The sequence below is a fragment of the Gymnoscopelus braueri genome (genome assembly GCF_963280865.1).
Source record: "Gymnoscopelus braueri genome assembly, chromosome: 21".
Classification (NCBI taxonomy): domain Eukaryota; kingdom Metazoa; phylum Chordata; class Actinopteri; order Myctophiformes; family Myctophidae; genus Gymnoscopelus; species Gymnoscopelus braueri.
In genome coordinates, this window is record NC_137623.1 from 29,509,073 (window position 1) to 29,529,602 (window position 20,530).

Here is a 20,530-nt window from a genome sequence, read left to right on the forward strand (position 1 = left end):
TGCCTGCGCGTGCTCCTGGTCAAACAGGTTCCTGCATGGCGTGCAAGGCCGTCCCATGAGCAATGCAACCCTGGTCATTATGTCAGAATTACCACATATACAGTAGGCTCAGGACCTCAGGTCTGGATATCCTGCAATTCTACAATTTACTTCAGCCAAAATTCTGCCGTATTGGGGCCTGAGGAACATGTGACTCCATGACAACACAACACACTTCTCCATACACACAACTATCACCACCACACGCGTGCGTGCGTGCGTGCGCGTGTGTGTGTGTCTCTCTCTTCCATGACAGCAGACTTCACTATATTGTCCACAAAACTTCTGCTTTATTCTCCAGCATACCAAGCCAGCTGTGTTGTTACTCCACAGATATTGGTCCACAATTCACGGTGGCCTAACAAAATAACACTCAGTTAGTCAGTAATTCATTTGAAAGGCTTTTGAAATAAAATCGGCCATAGCAACTATACAAGTGCTTAACCACTTCCTTAGTAGCCTCGGAAACCACTTCCTTAGTGGAGGAAGTGGTTTTGCTTAGCTTTAGAGTGATCTGAGAAGACTCCCATGGCGGTCAGAAGTAAAAGCAAAAGTGTGGATGATTGACTCCAAGTCTCACACACTCACACTCACACACACACACACACACACCCTGTTTCCATCTATATGACGATGACAATATTAACATTTGAGCCCTGGGCAAGGGAACAGCTCTGTCATGACGTGTATCTTGCACAACAAAGTGCCCAATAAAAGCCCTACACTCACTGTATTGCTTTTCAGTTCCATTCAAAGGTTCTTCTTTATAAACTACTAAAGGACATAGGCCACACATTATTACAGTATATTATAGCCCAATATATTCACAGCATTATTCCACACATGTCACAACATGTATACACAGCTTTTCTGTCTGACTTTTTATTTTATCTTAAATAAGCCAAGTGCTTTTATGAGCGATCCAGTTTAGAGGACCTTGTATTGTGAATTGCACTTCCATATACTGTTACCATGTCTTTCTAAATAAAGTATTCAATCAATCAATCAAAACTAAACCAGGGGTAGGCAACCTTAGGCACGGGTGGCAACATTGGCACAGGGGAGGGTAATCATCACATTTGTTTTTTGATTTAAAAAAAAAATCAATTAAATTCTCTCATACAAATACAAATTACACCCTGCACACAATTCTACATTCAAACTCTGACTGAGGAGGGAGTCAGGGAGATATAGATGGGTTATTGTTTAATGAGTCTAATGATCATTTTCCTGAAAATATTTCCAAAAGGAGAAAAAAAAAATTGTCATATTTATGGTCAATCAGAATCTGTTGGAAATATTGTATTTTGATGTAGTGTCATAATTAAACTTAATGTTGTGTATAGCACGCTGACTAGTGACTATCAAGAACATAAATAAAAACATGGCACTTCATGTCAAAAAGGTTGCAGACCCCTGGACTAGACCCACTAACTAACCTCACCCAATCTACCATCCTTGGGTTGCAACAATGCGGACATGGTGATTATTGTGAACGATGCAGGAACCCCCAACAGACCACCACAACACCTACTGCACCACGTACCACTGCGGCCATGGGGGGATTCCTTCTGCAAATCCCATCACTAACCAAACGTATATAAACTAATTCATTAACCACAACAGTGATGATCCGAGCGCTCCGAGCAGAGCAGCCTGAGCCTGAATTAAACTTTACCCCACGCAACTGCTTGCACACATATGTAAATAACACACTGCGATGTATGTATGGATGTCAAAACGCATACGTATTACGTACCTCCTCGTATGAAATGAAATTCCAAGGCAGCCCAGCGCTGTCCTCCTGTCCCCCCGTATTGATGATCAGTGTATGTGCTTCTGTGCGTGTGTGTTCAGTGTGTCACACTCACTGCTCACTGCTCAGGATGAGATGTGGCAACCGAACCGAACTCACTGTAAGGCACAGGGTACATTTTTTACCATGACACACATTCATATAAGACATAAGGATCTATTCTGTGATGAAATTCCTCCGACACGCGACACATGAGACAGGCTATCCTATGTTTTTGGACAGCACGTGTAAGATTGGTTGTAGTTAGCCTTGGATTAAGACTATCATAGGTGTATTTTATCGATTTTGACGATTTTTTATATCTACGAAAGTCTTGGCTAGCACTCCCCAGTGCGTCCTGCACTTTCACCAGTAAAACCCGTACTTCTCCGTTTATGTACAAAACATATATTTACGGTGTTTAACCGGTTGCCTCAAATGTTAACTCGCGCTTCGGAGTCTTTGTGCAATGTATTAGTCCGTATTTTTCAATAAAGAATGTTTCAATCCCGTCTGTGTCGGATTCTGTCGGAAGTTCCCTGTACTCCTCAATGGGTGGTAGTGATGGACGCATCCGGTGAAAGCCGGAATTACACTCAATGTAAACAGGAAGTAAACGAGGGGGGAGAAATGAAGTTCGGCCACAAACGGGATTAAAACACTTTTTTACTAAAGAATACGGACTAATAAAGTGCACAAAGATTCCGAAGGCCGAGTTAACATTTTTCTTAACCGGGTAAGCACCTTATATTTTGCATTTGTACATGTTCGGAGAAATACGGGTTTTACTGGTGAAAATTCAGGGCATTCTGTGGGGTGCAGGCCACGACTAGCGTAGATATAAACAAGAAATGACAAAGTCATAATATACCAGGTTGCGGCAGGCTTTTTTTGCCCCAATCTGCAGCACAAAATGTAAAAGTGGTCTTTAAAATCAAATCTCAGCCATTCCAATGCAACCAAAATAACTCCACAGAGAGGTTCATTGGTTGGCTATCAATATAAAGTGTGTGTGTGTGTGTGTGTGTGTGTGTGTGTGTGTGTGTGTGTGTGTGTGTGTGTGTGTGTGTGTGTGTGTGTGTGTGTGTGTGTGTGTGTGTGTGTACACACTGGTGTCTGTCTGGTTGTAAAGTACTTAAATGTTTTATTTAAGTAAAAGTATAAATACTGCAATGTAGAAGTACTCTGCTACAAGTAAATGTCCGGAATTCAAAATGTACTTGAGTAAAAGTACAAAAGTATTGGTATCAAAATGTACGTAAGTACCAAAAGTGAAAGTACTAAAATGTGTGAAAATAGCAGATCTACAAGCTCACAACACGTTTGCTTGTAGGTATGAAATAGGGCTAAAGTGGTAAATGTATGTTTTGTAATGTAATGTATATCTACAAAGTTACAAGTAACTAAAGTGTGCAAATAATTGTAGTGGAGTAAAAGTACAATATTTGCCTCTGAGATGTAGTTGAGTAGAAGTAAAAGTACAGTGTTTCACATTTGTATCAACAACAAAAATAGTCTTATGCTTAGGCTATGAAAGTTAAGTGCAACCCTAATCCTAAGTGAAACCACCTTTCAGGGTAAAAATCTTTGAAAACGCGCAGCCTCACTTCTCCATCTAAACGTGCAATACAGGGGAATCTGCGAAAGTGTGATGTTTCACGTAGGCTGACTAGGCTCTCTTGCATGAGAGAAATAAGCAGTCAGTTCTATGAAAACAAGCCCAAAAGAAGCGACTAGGCTACATGAGCAGTAGCCTCGGAAACCCAGGCTTTTTTTTTTGTTACAAAAGAAAAAAAGCCTGGGGGAGCGATGCAGGAACTATGGTCTTGGACCTTGTTATCTCCTAACCAATCAGAGTGCAGAGGGGCGTCGCTCTAAATTTGGTGACGTCAGCGTGCTCCGTGCACAGGCCGAGGGGGGGAGGGGAGGGGAGGCAGGGACATAGATTGGTGAAGCAATAGGAAGCCACGCACAAATCCAGGCGGCTGTGTTTGGGTCCGCCCTTCAAGACCATGGATTGAGCTCGTAGCCTCAGGCTACATGAGCAGTAGCACAGACTAGTACATTGGCTATTTGAAAATAGCAGATGTACATGCTCGCAAAGTGTTGCATTTGCGACGCTTTGTGAGCTTGTAGATCGGCTATTTTCATATATATATATATATATATATTAGGGCATTCACAGAATAGTGGAATATTCGAATATCAAAGCCACTATTCGACGTTGTACACCAACGTCGATTATTGTGATATTATTTTTAATATTATGTTTTATTTATTTATTTGTGATATTTTTTTTGTATTTTTTTAGCAGGGGCTTCTCTACAGCAGACAAGCAGCTGTGAGCTCTGGTGTTGGTAGTTCTCCTAATCCATTCATGGTTGATCGTAAAATCATTTCATACAGTATGTGAGGTTGTGCCGTCACTCAAATGTAGGTGGGGCGCTGAAACAGCAGCAGCTGCAGCACGCAAGCCAGAACGTTTTTTTGTTTAAGCAAAAAAAAACATGTCTCTCGGCTCAATGGTGACAACTACAATGTATAAATAATGTATTTACTATTGGTGAGTGCATTAATGTAGTTTGTTTTACAAGTTAGATTGGAGACATGTCGTGAGTGACTCGACGTCCAGGGTACAGTAGCAGTAGTCGGTCCCTCCAATTGCCGAGTATATCCACAGTTTGGTAGACACTAGTAGCTCTTGCGGTGATGTCATGTTTCTTTATTCAACTCTATCTTATGCTTATCCAACAAAGGTGCAAATGTGTGGCATTAATATCAAAACGGGTCGCAACTGGCGAGTTTCACTACTCGCTATGGAGTGAAGTTGATCTTGTATTCATAGCCTGCTGTTAGAGCACGAAAATAGCAGATCTACTCTACAAGCTCACAATGCATGTGAGCCGTTGTGGCCGCAAAGGTCTGAAGTGGTTAATGTATGTTTTGTAATAATCAAGATGTACAAAAGTCACTAGTAACTTAAGTTTAAAAAAAATTGTACTGGAGTGAAAAGTACAATAGCCTATTTGAGATGTAGTGGAGTAGAAGTAAAATTATTTATAATAGGAAATACTCCTGTAAAGTAAGAAATACCTCAGAATTGTACTTAAGTACAGTACTTGAGTAAATGTACTTAGTTACTTTCACTGATACGGCATCTTAGCCTTGTAACGACCGGACCAAAGGATGGACATATACTGTGGTGTGTTGTTGTTGAACATAGGAAATGATTGGTCAAGCGTATCCTATCTGACTTATTCCAAGTTAAATGAACTGAATTAATAAGTTCGCCACGTTTCTTTTCAACCAGAGCAGAGCAGCAGCAGCAACGCAGAGTGACAGCAATGCTTGTTATGCTATGCTCCGTAGTAGAACGGTGTTGTACCGAAAATAGCAGATCTACAAGCTCACAACCCGTCCATCCGTGAGGCAATGTGCAGTTGTAGATCTGCCATTCCAGGAACAGCTGCTCTGGGTTTAGACCAATCAGAACGCACTCTCCCTTTCACAGCCCATTTTTTCCCTGTACATGTGCATCTTGCGCTTGTTCCATTAGCGACATTTACAGACAGCAAGGTGGGGAAGTGACCCAGGATGTTTTTAAAATGACCGTCCTGAAATGTTGATGTTCACCGGTATAGTGTGTGTGTGTGTGTGTGTGTGTGTGTGTGTGTGTGTCAGGGGCAGCCTTAGTGATCTGGGGGCCCGTTTCAAGAGCTAATATGTGGCCCCCTATGCACCCCCCCACCCCCCAAAAAAAAAAAAAAAAAAAAAAAAAGAATTAAAAATAAATAAAATCGCCCCAAAACACGGTCACCCCAATTTTGTTTGCGGAATTTGCGGATTTTGTTTGCGAAAAAAATCTAAAATTTTATTTTGAAAAAAAAAAAAAAAAAATCTAAACTTTTTTTTTTTCCAAGAAAATTCGGGGGCCCCCTGAGGTTCGGGGCCCGTTTCAATTGAAACGGGTGAAACATAGGAAAGGCCGCCCCTGTGTGTGTGAGTGTGTGAGAGAGAGAGAGAGAGAGATTGCACTGTGAATTAAGTTTCGTCTCTATGTGAACAACTGAGTGGATTACACAATTTTTACCATGCTCTTATTTGAAGGGGGGAAAAGCTTGGTAAGGGAAAATAATCTAACTTTTAAGCTGCAAGAATCGTTGCCTCTCCAAACTCCATGTTATTCCTGCGTGAGGAACATGTGCCTTCATAGAGTAGCGCAAGTTGACTCCTTAACATTCCATTCAATCAGGTCTTTTGTTCTCACAGCTGAGACCACTAATGGCCCTAAGGCTCGCTGCAGCGAGGGGGAGGGGGGAGCGTTCTCAGCCGCTTCGAGGCACAGCAAGGCAATGCACTTTACACTGTAAAGCAGTGGCGCGGGAAGGGGGGGGCTATGAGGGCTGCAGCCCCCCTGGTGATGGGAGCAGCCCCCCTGGTGATGGGAAGAAAAAAAAAAAAAAAAAAAAATGTTTTATTTTATTTAATTTTTTATAATATATATAGATTTTATGGATCATAGCAGTCTGTTACGGTCATGGATGAACTTCAACCTGGTGTTTACACTGTCTTTCTGCCTTTTTGTGTGGGGAAAAACACAGAAAACCCCCCAAAAATCGCAAAAAAATCGCGCGCACCGCGCGAGGAGTCCCCCCCGACGCACAGCCCCCCTAGGTATTAAGGACTTCCCGCGCGCCTGCTGTAAAGTAACTAAGTACATTTACTCAAGTACTGTATAAGCGTGCATCCGTTGTCCGTCAACAACACAGTCGGCGAAATAGGGGAACGCCGTTCGCGTAAAGTAAGTAAGTACATTAACTCAAGTACTTTTCTTATATTTTGTCCTAAACATTACTCTGTGTCACAGAGCAGCAGGCGTGCCGTGTGTAGTAGGCATAGAGGCGAGAGGAGTGTTGAGGCAAAGAGGCGAGAGGCGTGTCTAGTCCCATAGCTTGGGAGGACGAGGGCGCCCCGTTCAGAGTATGGGAAAATGGGGAAATATCCCCATTGGCTTAAAGGACAGCCAATGACGCAAATCTGTCGAATGCAAATGAATCTGTTGAATGCAAATCTGGCGAATGATGAGTCATAGGTCTGCCTCTTGTTAGACCAGGTTTGACAACCTGGTAAAAAGTCAAAATCGATAAAATACATGTAGGCCTTTGATACCCCACCACACACAAGACAGGCTATCCTATGTTTTTGGACAGCACATAATATTGGTTGTAGCCTAGTGTAGACTCAACGAGCCTACAACTACAGAAATTATTTAGCCACGTGTGAAAATAAAAATGTATGCTCAGTCACAATTTCTTCCACCAGCAAACTAAGATTTATATTTTTATTTGATGCGGGATTTTTAGAACTAATTTGACTGACCGAAATGAGTTGGGGGCATTCAGGTCAGCAGTGAGTCAGCCATCGGTGGTAAACATAACTTCAAGGCAAAAAGTACCCTTACAGGCTATACATCCCCCATTCAATCTAATGTTTATAAGTATGCTTCATTGTCATGGGCAAGTAAGTAAGATGCATTTACTCAAGTACTGTACTTAAGTAAAAGTTTGTGGTATTTTTTACTTTACTGGAGTATTTACAATTGTCTGTCCTTTTACTTCTACTTCACAAATAGGGAAATACTTTTACTCCACTACAATTATTTGAAGACTTTAGTTACTTTGTAGATTTTGATTATTATTACAAAACAGACATCAACCACTTCAGCCCTATTTAAACTTTGGCTATTTGAAAACAGCCAATCTACAAGCTCACAATGCGGTGCTGTGTCACAATTGAGATGGGGAGACAGAGGGAGAGAGACAGAAAGAAAGAAAGAAGAAAGAAGGAGAGTGAAAGCATCAGTACCACACTGGTGTTAAGTAGTCAGGGGCAGCAGTTAATAGCAGCTCTGCGGTGGAGAGAACAGAACCAACGACACAGACAGATCTGCTATTTTCAAAAGATTGTAATACATTTTATACATATGATACATTACATTACATTTACATTACAGTCATTTAGCAGACGCTTTTATCCAAAGCGACTTACAATAAGTGCATTCAACATAGGTAGGGAACGAAAGTACTAATCACCAGAAGTCTTAAAGGGATATTTCACTTTCAAAAAAACTTTTGGTGATTTTATCATCTACTCAAGCCTTTGTGAGCCCCCCAGACAGTTTTTAAGTTGCTCGATACAGTATTTAGATATTTGATATTCATTTTTATCAGACACGCCCCCTTCCTATACAAACCCATTGTAACTTCAAACTCCATTTTAACCATGTTAGATTAATCAAAAACACCAGTCCTTGGTTCTGGTGACTCACCCTGCCCTCCTAATGCGTGAGGGGGCCGTGTTTTTCCGATTTTTTTTTTCTTCATTTATTTTATTTAATTCTTTTATTGTATTTAATTTTTTTCATTTTCCAAAAAATATATAAAAAATAAATGAAAAAAGTAATTGAAAAAACACAGCCCCCTCGCTTATTAGGGTGGCGGTATGAGTCACCAGAACCAAGGACGGGTGTTTTTCTCCATTTTAACATGGTTAAAATGGAGTTTGAAGTTACAATGGGTTTGTATAGGAAGGGGACGTGTCTGATAAAATGAATATCAAATATCTAAATATTTAATAAAGCATCTTAAAAACTGTCTGGGGGGCTCACAAAGGCCTGAGTAGACAATAAAATGACCAAAAGTTTTTTTGAAAGTGAAATATCCGTGCATTTTCTGCACAAACAAGCAACCAAGAGTATACCTAGCGCTAAGGTAAAAGTGCAATATATCAGCTACCTACTTCCTTAAACAGATGAGACAAAATAGCAAAATCAAATGAGCAAGCGCTAAAACAAATAAGTGTATCGACTAAACAAGATCCAATAAAACAATACAACAATAAAACAAGAGTTTGTACAACTAGTTAACAACAAGTAGGCCAGGCAAAGAGGAAGGGTAGTGTTTCCTGAAGAGGTGGGTTTTCGGCCTTGTGAAACGGGACATTCTGCATAATAAGTACATTCTACTTTTGGTACTTTATGTACATTTTGAAACCAATACTTTTGTACTTTTAAGTAATTTTTTTATTCTGGACTTTTACTTATTATTATAGTTATTATTATTATATTATAGAGTATTTCAACATTGCAGTATTGATACTTTTACTTAAGTAAAAAATGTGAGTACTTTTTCCACCACTGGGATACATATGCCTACATTTACATTGCTAAAGCAAGTGTGAAATAAAAAACAAATGTACTAATATTAAAATAATTCTCATATGGCTGTGTGCTGTGCTGTGCTGTGCAAGTAAGCCTAAGTATGCACCCTCCCACACACGCACGAGCACATACTAGTACACACACACACACACACACACAGTCATTCTGTCTCCCTCCTCCGCATGCTCAGCCTGCTAAGTTGATGGCTGCAGGCAAGAACTGAGAAAGCACAATAATCAGTGTGTCAAGAGGGTGGATGATAATATGCCAGAGAAGAGAGAGAGAGAGAGAGACTAGAGGTTTATAGAGGAGTGTGTGCGTGCGTGCGTGCACAGTGCACACGTGCAGTTGTGTGTTTACGCTTTTGTGAGCATGTGTTCATTGTGTGCCTGCATTTGTATGGTTGTGCTTATGTGTGTACATTTGTCACAACCAAGATTCGAACCTGGCCAGAAGAGACACTAAAGCCAACCATCTTAACCACTAGAGGGAATCCCCCCCCTTGGCCAGGGGAGATTATTAAGCTTTCAGTCATCAGTCAGAGGCTTGAACATTGAGCTTGTGTGTGTGTGAGAGAGAGAGAGAGAGAGAGAGAGAGAGGGGGGGGGGGGGTAGAGTGAGATGGTGAGACAGAGGGAGAGAGGGAGAGAGAGAAAGAGAGCAGCATCAGTACCAGTACCACACTGGTGTTAAGTAGCCAGGGGCAGCAGTTAATAGCTCTGCGGTACAGACACAGAGAGAGGAGAGGAGTCGATATCAGTCCCCTGCTGTGTATTATGTTGGCAGTAGCAATACTTGAGACAGACAGACAACACAGTCACCCTGCAGGGAGAAATCCACAGTCCTGTTTGATAAATGGCTGCTATTATCTTTGCGCAGAGAAACTCTCTCTTTCCCTCTTTGGCTTTCTAACACATGCACATCACGTACATAGCACATATAAATCCTCGTACTTATTGTTAACGTTTACAAATAAGAGCTCCCTTGCCTGTTTGGTCTACAGTGAACCTTTCCCTTCGTTTTAGGTATTTCAGCCATGGTTTGGCAAGGGTATGAGAGATGTAACCAATTTATTTAATAATAACATATTCACTTCTTTTAATCAGCTACAAAAAAAATATGGTTCACCTTCCACTCACTTATTTAGGGGTTTCCATATTCCATCCCTGTAATGATTCAGGGAAGTCAAAGGTCACTTATGGAACTCAAACCATCCAAGAACAACGAGAGAATCGCAAATAAAACCCTGTTAGAAAGACTGTCAACAAATACAGATGTTACAAGAAGCAATTGGGATGTAATAATGGTTGTAAGCAAATATGACTGGTCTTACTTTTGCCAAAAGTGTTCCAACAATAATATTGTACTCCTACATGAGACACAAACACAGACACAAAAATCATCTTTAATCTGTAATCAGCAATTCCTATGTGGTTTAGTTATTCATATCCCAAAATCGTTCTCTTGTTTCTTTTCAGTTCCAGTAGAAATATGATTACTTTGCCTCATTTGCCAAAAAGAAGGGCATTGCAATTCACTGAATCATCTTAACTCTCCTACATAGTGTTGCACTGGTTAAATGAAATCTACAGCTACATTTCGCTACACAAGATTTACTACAAGAGAGTCAGGACTTTTTGAAAATATGGCAGGCACACATTGACTTCATGGCATGAAATGCGGCTTTATGGTTGACATGTTGTAATGAATTATAAGTGAAACAAGGAATTGATTCAAGGTCCATTTGGGATATAATATGATTAACAGTGTTTTGATTAACACAGTCATATGCGTTTTAAACAGCCTCAGTCCCAGTCAGTGTTATAAGCCAGAAAGTAGAGAGACACACACATACGAAAATTGTTAGGACCGAGTGTTTTCAATTTTGCATAATATCGTTTATAACTGTCCTGAATGTGTCTGTTCATGAGCATGTTTGCATAGTTGCTATAGTAGGCTGAAGCGAAGATATTTTGCATCTCACAGACACATGATGAGTGACGAGGTCATGTAGTTAGGGATGAGTAAAAAGGTGTTTTGTGTGTGTGTGGGTCGAGAGTTGCAAACTCTGGTGGTGTGCAGGAGAGAGAGCAAGAAGAATAACAGATGTGGCTTAAATAGAGTAGCAGTAAATGCCAGCCAATTACTCAAAATGACAACAATCTCTCTATACCTCGGCCCCAGCAATCTTGGCACCAAAGGAGCAATTTAAGAGGTTGAAGGACATACAAACAAGAACAACACACAAAGGAGAGGAGAAACAAACAAAACAATACACTACTACAGCAACACTTAAGAATCAACAGATGTCTATGAAAGACGAGTACTTCATAGGGGCGGCCATAGCTGAGTGGTTAGTGAGCCCGCCTAGGGAGCCAGAGGCCCAGGTTGCCCCAGGTTCGATTCCAGGCCAGGCCAGCATATGTGTCGATGAAATGAAATTTGTCCCTGAGCAAGACTCTTAACCCCTAATTGCTCACAGGTTCTCATTGGAAACAAGACCGCAAGGACTTTCATGAACGACCTGTTAAAAGGAATTATCCTTATCCTCAGCAATTACATTATCAGGGCAGATATCCAAATCGTAGGTCTGTAAATCCACTTCACGATATGTTGATTGAGGCTATGAAGGGACCTCAGGTATATCTGGAAAAACTACCGGTGGGGAGACACTGGTAGGTACTACTGATCAAAGTGCTGGAGAGTGCAAAATACGTTTTCAATAACCTAATAGCTCAGCTGGTACTAGTTAAATTTCCCTGAGAAGAAACAAACAGAACAGTCTATCCAGTCCTGATTCTCCCCCATTCTCCAGCAATAACATACAGTAGCGCTCGCACCTAGGTTGCTGGCATTGATATGCTGAATGATGTTCTACTTGTGTTCCTAATTGTTTTCTGATTTCCAATCACTTAACCAGTTGTTAATTATTGAGAATAGTTCAACCTTGCACTTTGTTACTCTAGATTAGAGTCTGCTAAATGCCTAAAATGTAACTATAATTGTTCCTATAGCTGCTGTATATCTATACAGTATAGATCCCACCAGGGCCTTTTCTCCTGTCTCACAGATTTGCTGCATCGGAGTCAAAGCAAACTCAAATTACAGTAGGAAGTGAATGGCGCCAGACTACTACTCCATCTCTTGTATGCAGTGCAGTACATTCCACAGAAGCCTGGCATTCCTCAGCACTTATTGTAGTGTGGAGAGTAAGAGAAAGGTAATTTTTCTGGTTCAACAACATTTCTCCAGCAAGATGGCAGTCTTCAGTGGCTATCTCCCTAATTTAATTTGCATTTGTGAAGACAGCGAGGAGTGAGTGAGTGAGTGAGTGAGTGAGTGAGTGAGTGAGAGAGATAGATAGAGATAAATAGAAATCTGGGACTTTACAATTGTGCCGGCTTGCATGCATTTCTGTGTAGAAATGCACATACAGCATACATGTACGTCTATTTGTGCATGCTTACTTGCATGCATTTGTGTGTATACACCTGCATATGTGTGTGCATGCAGAGAGAGAGAGATGAGCATTTGTGCCTGCTTGCATGCATGCATGAGTGAGTGTAGGTGCAAAAGCACGAGTTCATGTGTCGTATGACTATAAGCATCCTAAACTTGAGGTAACAAACAATGGGTCCTGACTAGCTCATTGTTCAGCTGAGTGAATTGTATTATCATCAACCACAAAAGTCCACTGACATGGAGAAATCTACAGAATGCCTATATTCTTATCAAAGGACCCAGTCTCTGCAACCCCTGGACTAGGTTTGCATCCCGCCAGAGGGCTCCTCCTGTATCTCCTTATTCTAGCTGTATCCTCCTGTGCATTCCCACTCTCCTCTTAAAACAAATAGTCGATTGAATGAATCAAATACAAATCAAAGCAAATTCAACACAATTAAATAGATTTAAATGAGAATAGAACCGAATAGACAACAATAATCTATAGCAAATTTGAGAAATAATTTATGATTATTTGAGGTGACTTGGATTGGACCAAAGGTGAGGTTAGACTTTGTTCTTTGAGTGTACACTTTACAGCCTAAAACAGGGGCGACTAAGTTATACCAAACAATGGTTACAATCAGTACTGGGTTACTCTTCATCATCCAAAGCAAGTTACAGAACATCAACACAAATACAACGCAAATACTATTAACGTCACAGCGCAGAGACATGCGCACGCATTTATATCCATGGGCATGCACAAAAAAATACTATACCGACTATGCACTCCATTACCCATTATCACACGCACACAAACGTCATGCACCAGATACACACAAGCACATCCATCTGCACCATATGTTTCAGATCTGCACCTGAATGAATCAGTCAGTCAGGTGTACTTCAACGCCGGGTTACTTCAGGGATACTTGTGATACGGCAGCAATAAAGACAGTCGATGTATCCAATGTCTATTCAGATGGTGTGGTATCCAGCACGGTCCTCTTTCTGCCAATTTGGTATGCCATGAGGTGAGTGAGCACCAGGCTGGCCAGAGCTGCTCCTATGGTGATGGGGATCAGCATTTGTTCTTGGTGCATCTGGCACTCCTCAGATGGACCAATGGAGTAGAATATAGAGAGGTCATTTTTTTGTTATTCAACCAGGAACGTGTTTTTGTGATGATGTCTATTGCAGTGGTTTTGAAACTTTTTTGTGGCCAAGGCACACCTAAGGATAAGTCAAAATCTCAAGGTATGAATACACCTGTATTCCATGCAAAATAGCCTCTCTAACATGTTATCACTCATTAAATGTTACTTAAGCCCTGTTTCATATACCTTCACAACTTTTCAAAAAGAGCAGATATACAAGCTCACAACGCTTTGCAATGCAACATGTTGCACACTTGTAGTTCTGCTATTTTCACTTTTATTAGTTGTTTATATTGCATTGTATGGTTGTCACAAAATCCCAAGGCACATACTTGTTCTCCCCTTCTTCTCCCCTTGTGACCAATACCACCAATAACCAGTAGATGGCAACATATATCCATTCTGTAACGTTATGATCGTGGAGAAAATGTAAACAAAATATATGAATGGAATATGCTCCGTTGACAAAGAGCTGTATGTCTGTTTGTTTTCAATGAAGGTGATTAATGCAAGTGGAGATATTCTCAGTTGTTGTAATGACTAAAATACAGTGGTGTAAAGTAGCATTTACATTTACACGTACAACAGTACATTTACTCAAGTAGGCTACTGTACAATTTATTTCCAGTTCTGTACTTTTATTTCTACTCCACTACATCTCAGAGGCAAATATTGTACTTTTACTGCACTACTTTTATTTGAAAACTTTAGTTACTACTTTGAAGATTTTGATTATTCTATCGAAACATTCAGTAACCACTTCATTTCCGCCATTTGAAAATAGCTGATCTGCTATTTTCAAAAGATTTTTTTATACGTTTTCTACATTTGAAAACTTGTGAAATGGTACATTCTAGCTACTTTCTACTTTTGGTAGCCTATTGATACCAATACTTTTGTACTTTTACTGTTTTTTTTTTACTGAAGTAATATTTATACTTTTTACTGCAAAACCGTAGATTTGTAGACAAACAGTAGATTTTGTTACTGTAAAACATTTGAGTACATTTTCCACCACTGAAATCCGCCCTGTTAAGGTAAGAACCTGACATGACTGACACAAAATCATAAAATGCACTAATAAATAAAAATATTACTATATTCGTTTGTAGATAAAAGTTATCATCCCACTGATAGGTTTCATTTAACTTTTTATGAAGAATAAAAAATAAATAATAAGGCTCCATTTGGACCAGTGGTGTTCGCCACAATTACTGATGATCCGGTCTGGGTCTAGAGCGGATACGGAAACGGTGCGTGAATGAACGTGAGCGTGCAAATCACGGGAAAAGAAAGGCGGGCTTTAGACCGGATTACACTGTTTAACTCGGAATGAAAACTCGGCATGACGCGACCCCCACACAGCGTTGCCATGTCGGCTTATTATAAGAGACTTTGGGGCTTCTTTTTCTGTGAAGTTGCTTGTAAAAATTGCGTGTTGCGGTTTTTTGGACTTGTTTCTTACGCGTACCTGCTTGCTTAAACAAAAATATTATTTAAACCAGTGGTTCTCAAATATTTTCCATTAAAATCTGTTGTGCCAGGGATGTGTTATTAAAATGTTTCACACATATTCCACATTTTATTTCAAGATTTTTTTGAAAATAGCAGATCTCACGAGCTTTTAGATTGGCGATTTTCAAATAGCCGACGCATATTATAGGTTTTAAGTGCTCGTGTGGCCTAAATTGCTTCTTTTTGGCTGGTTTTCCTAGACCTGGTTGCTTATTTCTCACGCACAATCTGGCAACACTGATACATACAGGAAGTGCTTCGAAGTGCGTCGTCTCGGTTTCTCTCTGGTACAAATGATCCGTGTAAAAATCTAATTATCCGTGTGTTACAATCTCTAATCTAGAATATTACTTGGCTGGTAGTTCTGCCCTCCGCGTCAGGTAACGTTTTTAACCGAGTCTACTGTTTTATTCCTTTGAAATATGTGTCATTTAAGTGACAATACTTCTACAGTATCTCCAGTGGATTTATTTATGAGAGAACGAGTTCCATCAACGCACAAAGACGTCCTCATAGGTCCTATCTTAACATTAACTATAAATCTGAAGCAACAAATGGCGTTGGCCTATTGTTTACATGATCCAGTGATGTGTGTCAGTAATCCTGGGCTATCATTAGTTAGCCTATTGTTTATATCACTGTTTCCCAATCAGTGGGTCGGGACCCATTTGTGGGTTGCGGATCCATTTCCGTGGGTAATGTAAATAAAGTAAATATCCCTTATTTTTTGTTTCCTACATTTTCTAATTAATTATTATTGTTATAAAAGATTTTTACCTTAAAATCACACCTTTTCATGAGTTGAAAACAAATCAAACATTTTTCAAAAAAAAATTCAAGAATAAAATAAAATAAGTAGTGAAAATAGCAGATCTGCAAGCTCGCAGCATGGCGGGAAGTGACGTGTTGTGAGCTTGTAGATCTGCTATTTTCACTAGTCTTGATCGCTGTGAAGCATCTGATTTCTCTTTTGGGTCTTGAGCCAAAACGTTTGGGAACCACTGGATTATATAATCCAATGGTATGTCGTGACCTTAATTCTATGTCATCCACAGTCATTTGTCAGAATGGCATGCGAAAGGAAGCCAGTGCGCTATGGCTACTCAGAGGGACACAATGAAGTCCACTTTGATGACACTGGGAAGTAAGTCTTATGTTATAACCATGTCATAGCTGAGTGGTTAGTGAGCCCGCCTAGGGAGCCAGAGGCCCTGGTTGCCCCAGGTACGATTCCAAGCCACGCCAGCATATGTGTCGATGAAATGAAATTTGTCCCTGAGCAAGACTCTTAACCCCTAATTGCTCACAGGCCCTCATTGGAAACAAGCCCGCAAGGACTTTCATGAACGTCCTGTTAAAAGGAATTATCCTTATCCTTTCTATTATAATCCATAATCTTTAAACAAAACGGCATCCTCACCACAGCACCCAATTCATGTCATGACCACTGTTGAATAAAAGGAAAATGTCTTTCGCATGTCCCACATGAAATGAAGACTATTATTCCGCTTTCTTCGAGATTATTTCTTGTTTGAATTTACATTAACAAGCACCTTCTAAAATTCTAATCTCTACAATTTAAAGGTTTTCATTATTCCGTATTTCTTCCGTATTTGAAATATCCAAATACTGACCATGCGCAGATGTCTATCAGTAAGTAGCTGTATATGAGGATTTAAAAAGTAATTGGGGCCTGTGCTGAGAGATACTGTTTGTCTGCTCTATTACAGGAAGAAGCATGACTACACAATGTATGGCTTGGCCTGGCCCCCCTCAGGCAGTCAGATTGGATATACTGACACTGAAGCATGTCTGGGGATGCTAGAGGGACTTTCGTCAACAGCAGCTAACAGTAGCCAAAAGACCACCATGGTACATTGCATTATTATATTTTATTATTAATACAAAATAACGAATTGCCCATAATCAATAAATAGTCACTTTTTGCAGTTGCCAGAATTTAGACTTATTATTTAGGTATTTATTGCAGAATAGAAATTCACTAATGCATTTATAAGTCTTTTGAAATGTACTTACTGACATGTTCAGAGCTTTAGAAAAATGATTTATTTGGCTTACTTTCTGTTACACTTTTGAGAGATGCATTGAAGTCATCTTTCTTTCCAGACTCAACCCACCACCAGCCATGTACGCCCGAAACATGGAGGCACAGACAAAGCAAGATCTTACAGTCAACAACAGTCTGACACTGAAGCATGTCTGGGGATGCTAGAGGTACTCTCGTCAACAGCAGCGATCAGTAGCCCAAAGACCTCCGTGGTACATTGCATTATTATATTTAATTATTAATAAAAAAATTACCAATTGCCCATAATCAATAAATAGTCACTTTTTGGAGTTGCCAGCATTTAAACTTACGGTATTTATTGCAGAATTCACTAATGCATTTATAAGTAGGGATGCACCGATATATCGGCCACATATCGGTATCGGCCGATATTTGCTGTTATCGGTCAATATCGGTATCGGCAAATGAAGTTGAAATTCACAGATGGCAGTAGCCGATATTTTTCTGTTGTTGATAAGCATCAATTTTGCGCTGGTTATGTTGGTGTATTGGTTATGTGTAACCTACCAAGCTGTAGATTCTGAACAGTTATTTCTTATAATAAATATTTATCTGTTACCTGGCACAAAAGGGGGGAATGATAACACCAAAAACAAAGTAAACAAATATCGGAATCGGTATCGGCTATCGGCTAAATTGTTATTTTAAACATCGGTATCGGCCAAGAATTTCCATATCGGTGCATCCCTATTTATAAGTCTTCTCAAATGTACTTAACTACATTTTCAGAGGTTTAGAAAGAGGATCTATTTGGCTTACTTTCTGTTAACACATTTGAGAGATGCATTGAAGTCATGTTTCTTTCCAGACTCAACACACCACCCGTCCGAAACATGGAGGCACAGACAAAGCAAGATCTTGCAGTCAACAACAGTCTGACACTGAAGCATGTCTGGGGATGCTAGAGGGACTCTCGTCAACAGCGAACAGTAGCCCAAAGACCACCATGGTACATTGCATTATTATATTTTATTATTAATAAATAAAAAAAATTGCCCATAATCAATAGTCACTTTTTGGAGTTGTCAGCATTTAAACCTATGTATAGCAGAATTCACTAATGCATTTTGTACTTATTTTGTACAAGTCTTTTGTACTTACTTACATTTTCAGAGGTTTAGAAAGAGGATTTATTTGGCTTACCTTCTGTTACACTTTTGAGAGATGCATTAAAGTCATGTTTCTTTCCAGACTCGACCGACCTCCAGCCCTGTACGCCCGAAACATGGAGGCACAGACAAAGCAAGATCTTGCAGTCAACAACAGTGTGACCAGAGTTTCAGAGATTTGTGTAATCTGAAGACAGAATTGGGTATCCACATAGGACAAAAACATTTCTATTGTAAACAGTGTGGCAAGAGTTTCAGTCGGTTAGACAATGTGAAGAGGCACGAGCGTATCCATAGTGGAGAAAAGCCTTTCCATTGTAAACAGTGTGACAAGAGTTTCAGTCAGTTAGATCATTTGAACAGACACCAGCATATTCACACTGGCGAAAAACCTTTCCACTGTAAACAATGCAAAAAGAGTTTCAATCAGTCAGTTCACCTGAAAAAACACCAGCGTCTCCACATTAAAATAGATCCGTTGCACTGTAAGCAGTGTGACAAGCATTTCAGTAAGTTGGATAATATGAAAAGGCACCAGCGTATCCACACTGGTGAGAAACCTTTCCACTGTAAACAGTGCAGCAGGAGTTTCAATCAGTCGAGTCACCTGAGGAAACACCAGCGAATCCACACAGGAGAAAAACCTTTCCACTGTAAACAGTGTGACAAGAGATTCAGTCAGTCAAGTCACCTGAAGAAACACCAGCGAATCCACACTGCAGAAAAACCTTAGATAACGCAACACATTACACAAAATGTGTGCTAAATTGATTCAGCTTATTGAGGTCTCTGATGTCAGTTAAGTTTATAAATTATCAGGTGTACGCGCGCGCACGCACACACACACAAAGCTTTTGCCGTTGTCTGCCAGCTTGTGTCCATGTGAGATATTGAACTGAATCATCTATTGTCTCTGTTTCAGTCTGAGTTAAATCTCTGGTGGGATAATTTGTCCAACTTGACAGCTGTTTGTAACCAAATGTGAATATTGTTCATGAATATATAAATAGCTGAAATTGTTCTTATTTCACATACTGTACATAGTTTCTTTGTATAATCTGTATGTATAATTATTTTAGCTTATATGTCAAGCAGAGTAAAGAAGTGAATGTCTTGGTGTATTTTGCCAAGATTCATCAGCTTACTTAAAAACAACAGCCAAGTCACTTTGACACCACTGATACCAGCGGAATTCATTGGTTTCTGTCAACGGAAAGATTTGTCATAAATCAGCACTATTATTGACATAGTGCACCACTTGTTACAGTTGAAGTTATATTCACTTAGCAAAAACAGTACCATATTCGGTACCCAGTATTCATATTCTGGATCTATTGTATATATTTTAATCATTCAGGTTTTGTGGCCTTATATTTAGTGTTGTAAAAACATAAGTCAATTAGTTAACATATTTATCCATAAAGATGTTCCTTTATGGATAATACAGCTGCCACTGTATTAAAAATAAAGCCACTTTCTGTACGTCTTGTCAGCTTTGTGTTAATAATAGTGTTGGGATCATAGAATGCTATGAACATTGTAAGAAGATGATGAGAAAGGTCTTTTCTACACTTAAACACCCTGTGGTCAGGTTGAGTAGGCATAGAATAGATTAAAGAATTGCGATGTACATTATTTTATTAGGTTTATATGAGGTACTTTTACTTAACTTTCCATTTTTGTCACTTCTACCCCACTACATCACAGAGGCAAATATTGTACTTTTTTTTACTCCATTACAATTACAGCATTTGATCTACAATGTGATGCATTGTGAGCTTTTTCGAAAAAGCTTGAACATTTTTGAAAAACACAAGTACTTTTACTTATATCGAAGTATATTTTGAGGCCAATTCATAGTTTTGTACATTTTGAGCTATCGCACTCAAATGGGGATCTCCCAGTCAAAATAGTGTATTGGTCATCATACCCCCCGACACACACACGCCCCCCACGCGAAAGTCCCTGTTGAGAGACAGAGACAGTGACTTAACACTTCAATCTGCCGCATTCACAAAATGACAGAGGAAAGCCGCAAAACACACAAGCCACCAGTGCTGATCAGACCAGTTCCACAAACCATCACAAACTGCAGCAATTGTGGTGGGAATCATGCAGCTGAACGGGAGAAATCCCCAGCCTTTGGACAGCAGTGCCATTATT

The 20,530-nt window shown here is 39.8% G+C and overlaps 2 protein-coding genes across 5 annotated transcripts in view; one reads left to right on the forward strand and one right to left on the reverse strand.

Moving 5' to 3' along the window:
- The window catches only part of pld1b (phospholipase D1b), a 62,674-nt gene extending 60,770 nt beyond the window's left edge, over positions 1-1,904 (reverse strand). For both annotated transcript variants that reach the window (XM_080418170.1, XM_080418168.1), the window contains exon 1: positions 1,799-1,904. The gene's annotated coding sequence lies outside the window, so the exon portion shown is untranslated. The remainder of the gene's footprint in view (positions 1-1,798) is intronic.
- A 13,512-nt stretch (positions 1,905-15,416) lies between these two features.
- On the forward strand, positions 15,417-19,392 carry LOC308077150 (uncharacterized protein). Of its 3 annotated transcripts, none has more exons than XM_080417735.1 (6): positions 15,417-15,549; positions 16,225-16,313; positions 16,900-17,041; positions 17,297-17,449; positions 18,067-18,207; positions 18,450-19,392. In XM_080417735.1, the coding sequence occupies exons 2-6, from the start codon at positions 16,237-16,239 to the stop codon at positions 19,098-19,100; spliced, it is 1,164 nt and encodes a 387-aa protein (XP_080273861.1). In that variant the 5' UTR covers positions 15,417-15,549; positions 16,225-16,236; the 3' UTR covers positions 19,101-19,392. The 3 variants fall into 3 exon arrangements, with proteins under 3 accessions (XP_080273861.1, XP_080273863.1, XP_080273862.1); XM_080417737.1 differs by having other exon boundaries at positions 17,297-17,404; XM_080417736.1 differs by lacking the exon at positions 15,417-15,549 and having other exon boundaries at positions 16,110-16,313.
- The last annotated feature ends 1,138 nt before the right edge of the window (positions 19,393-20,530 follow it).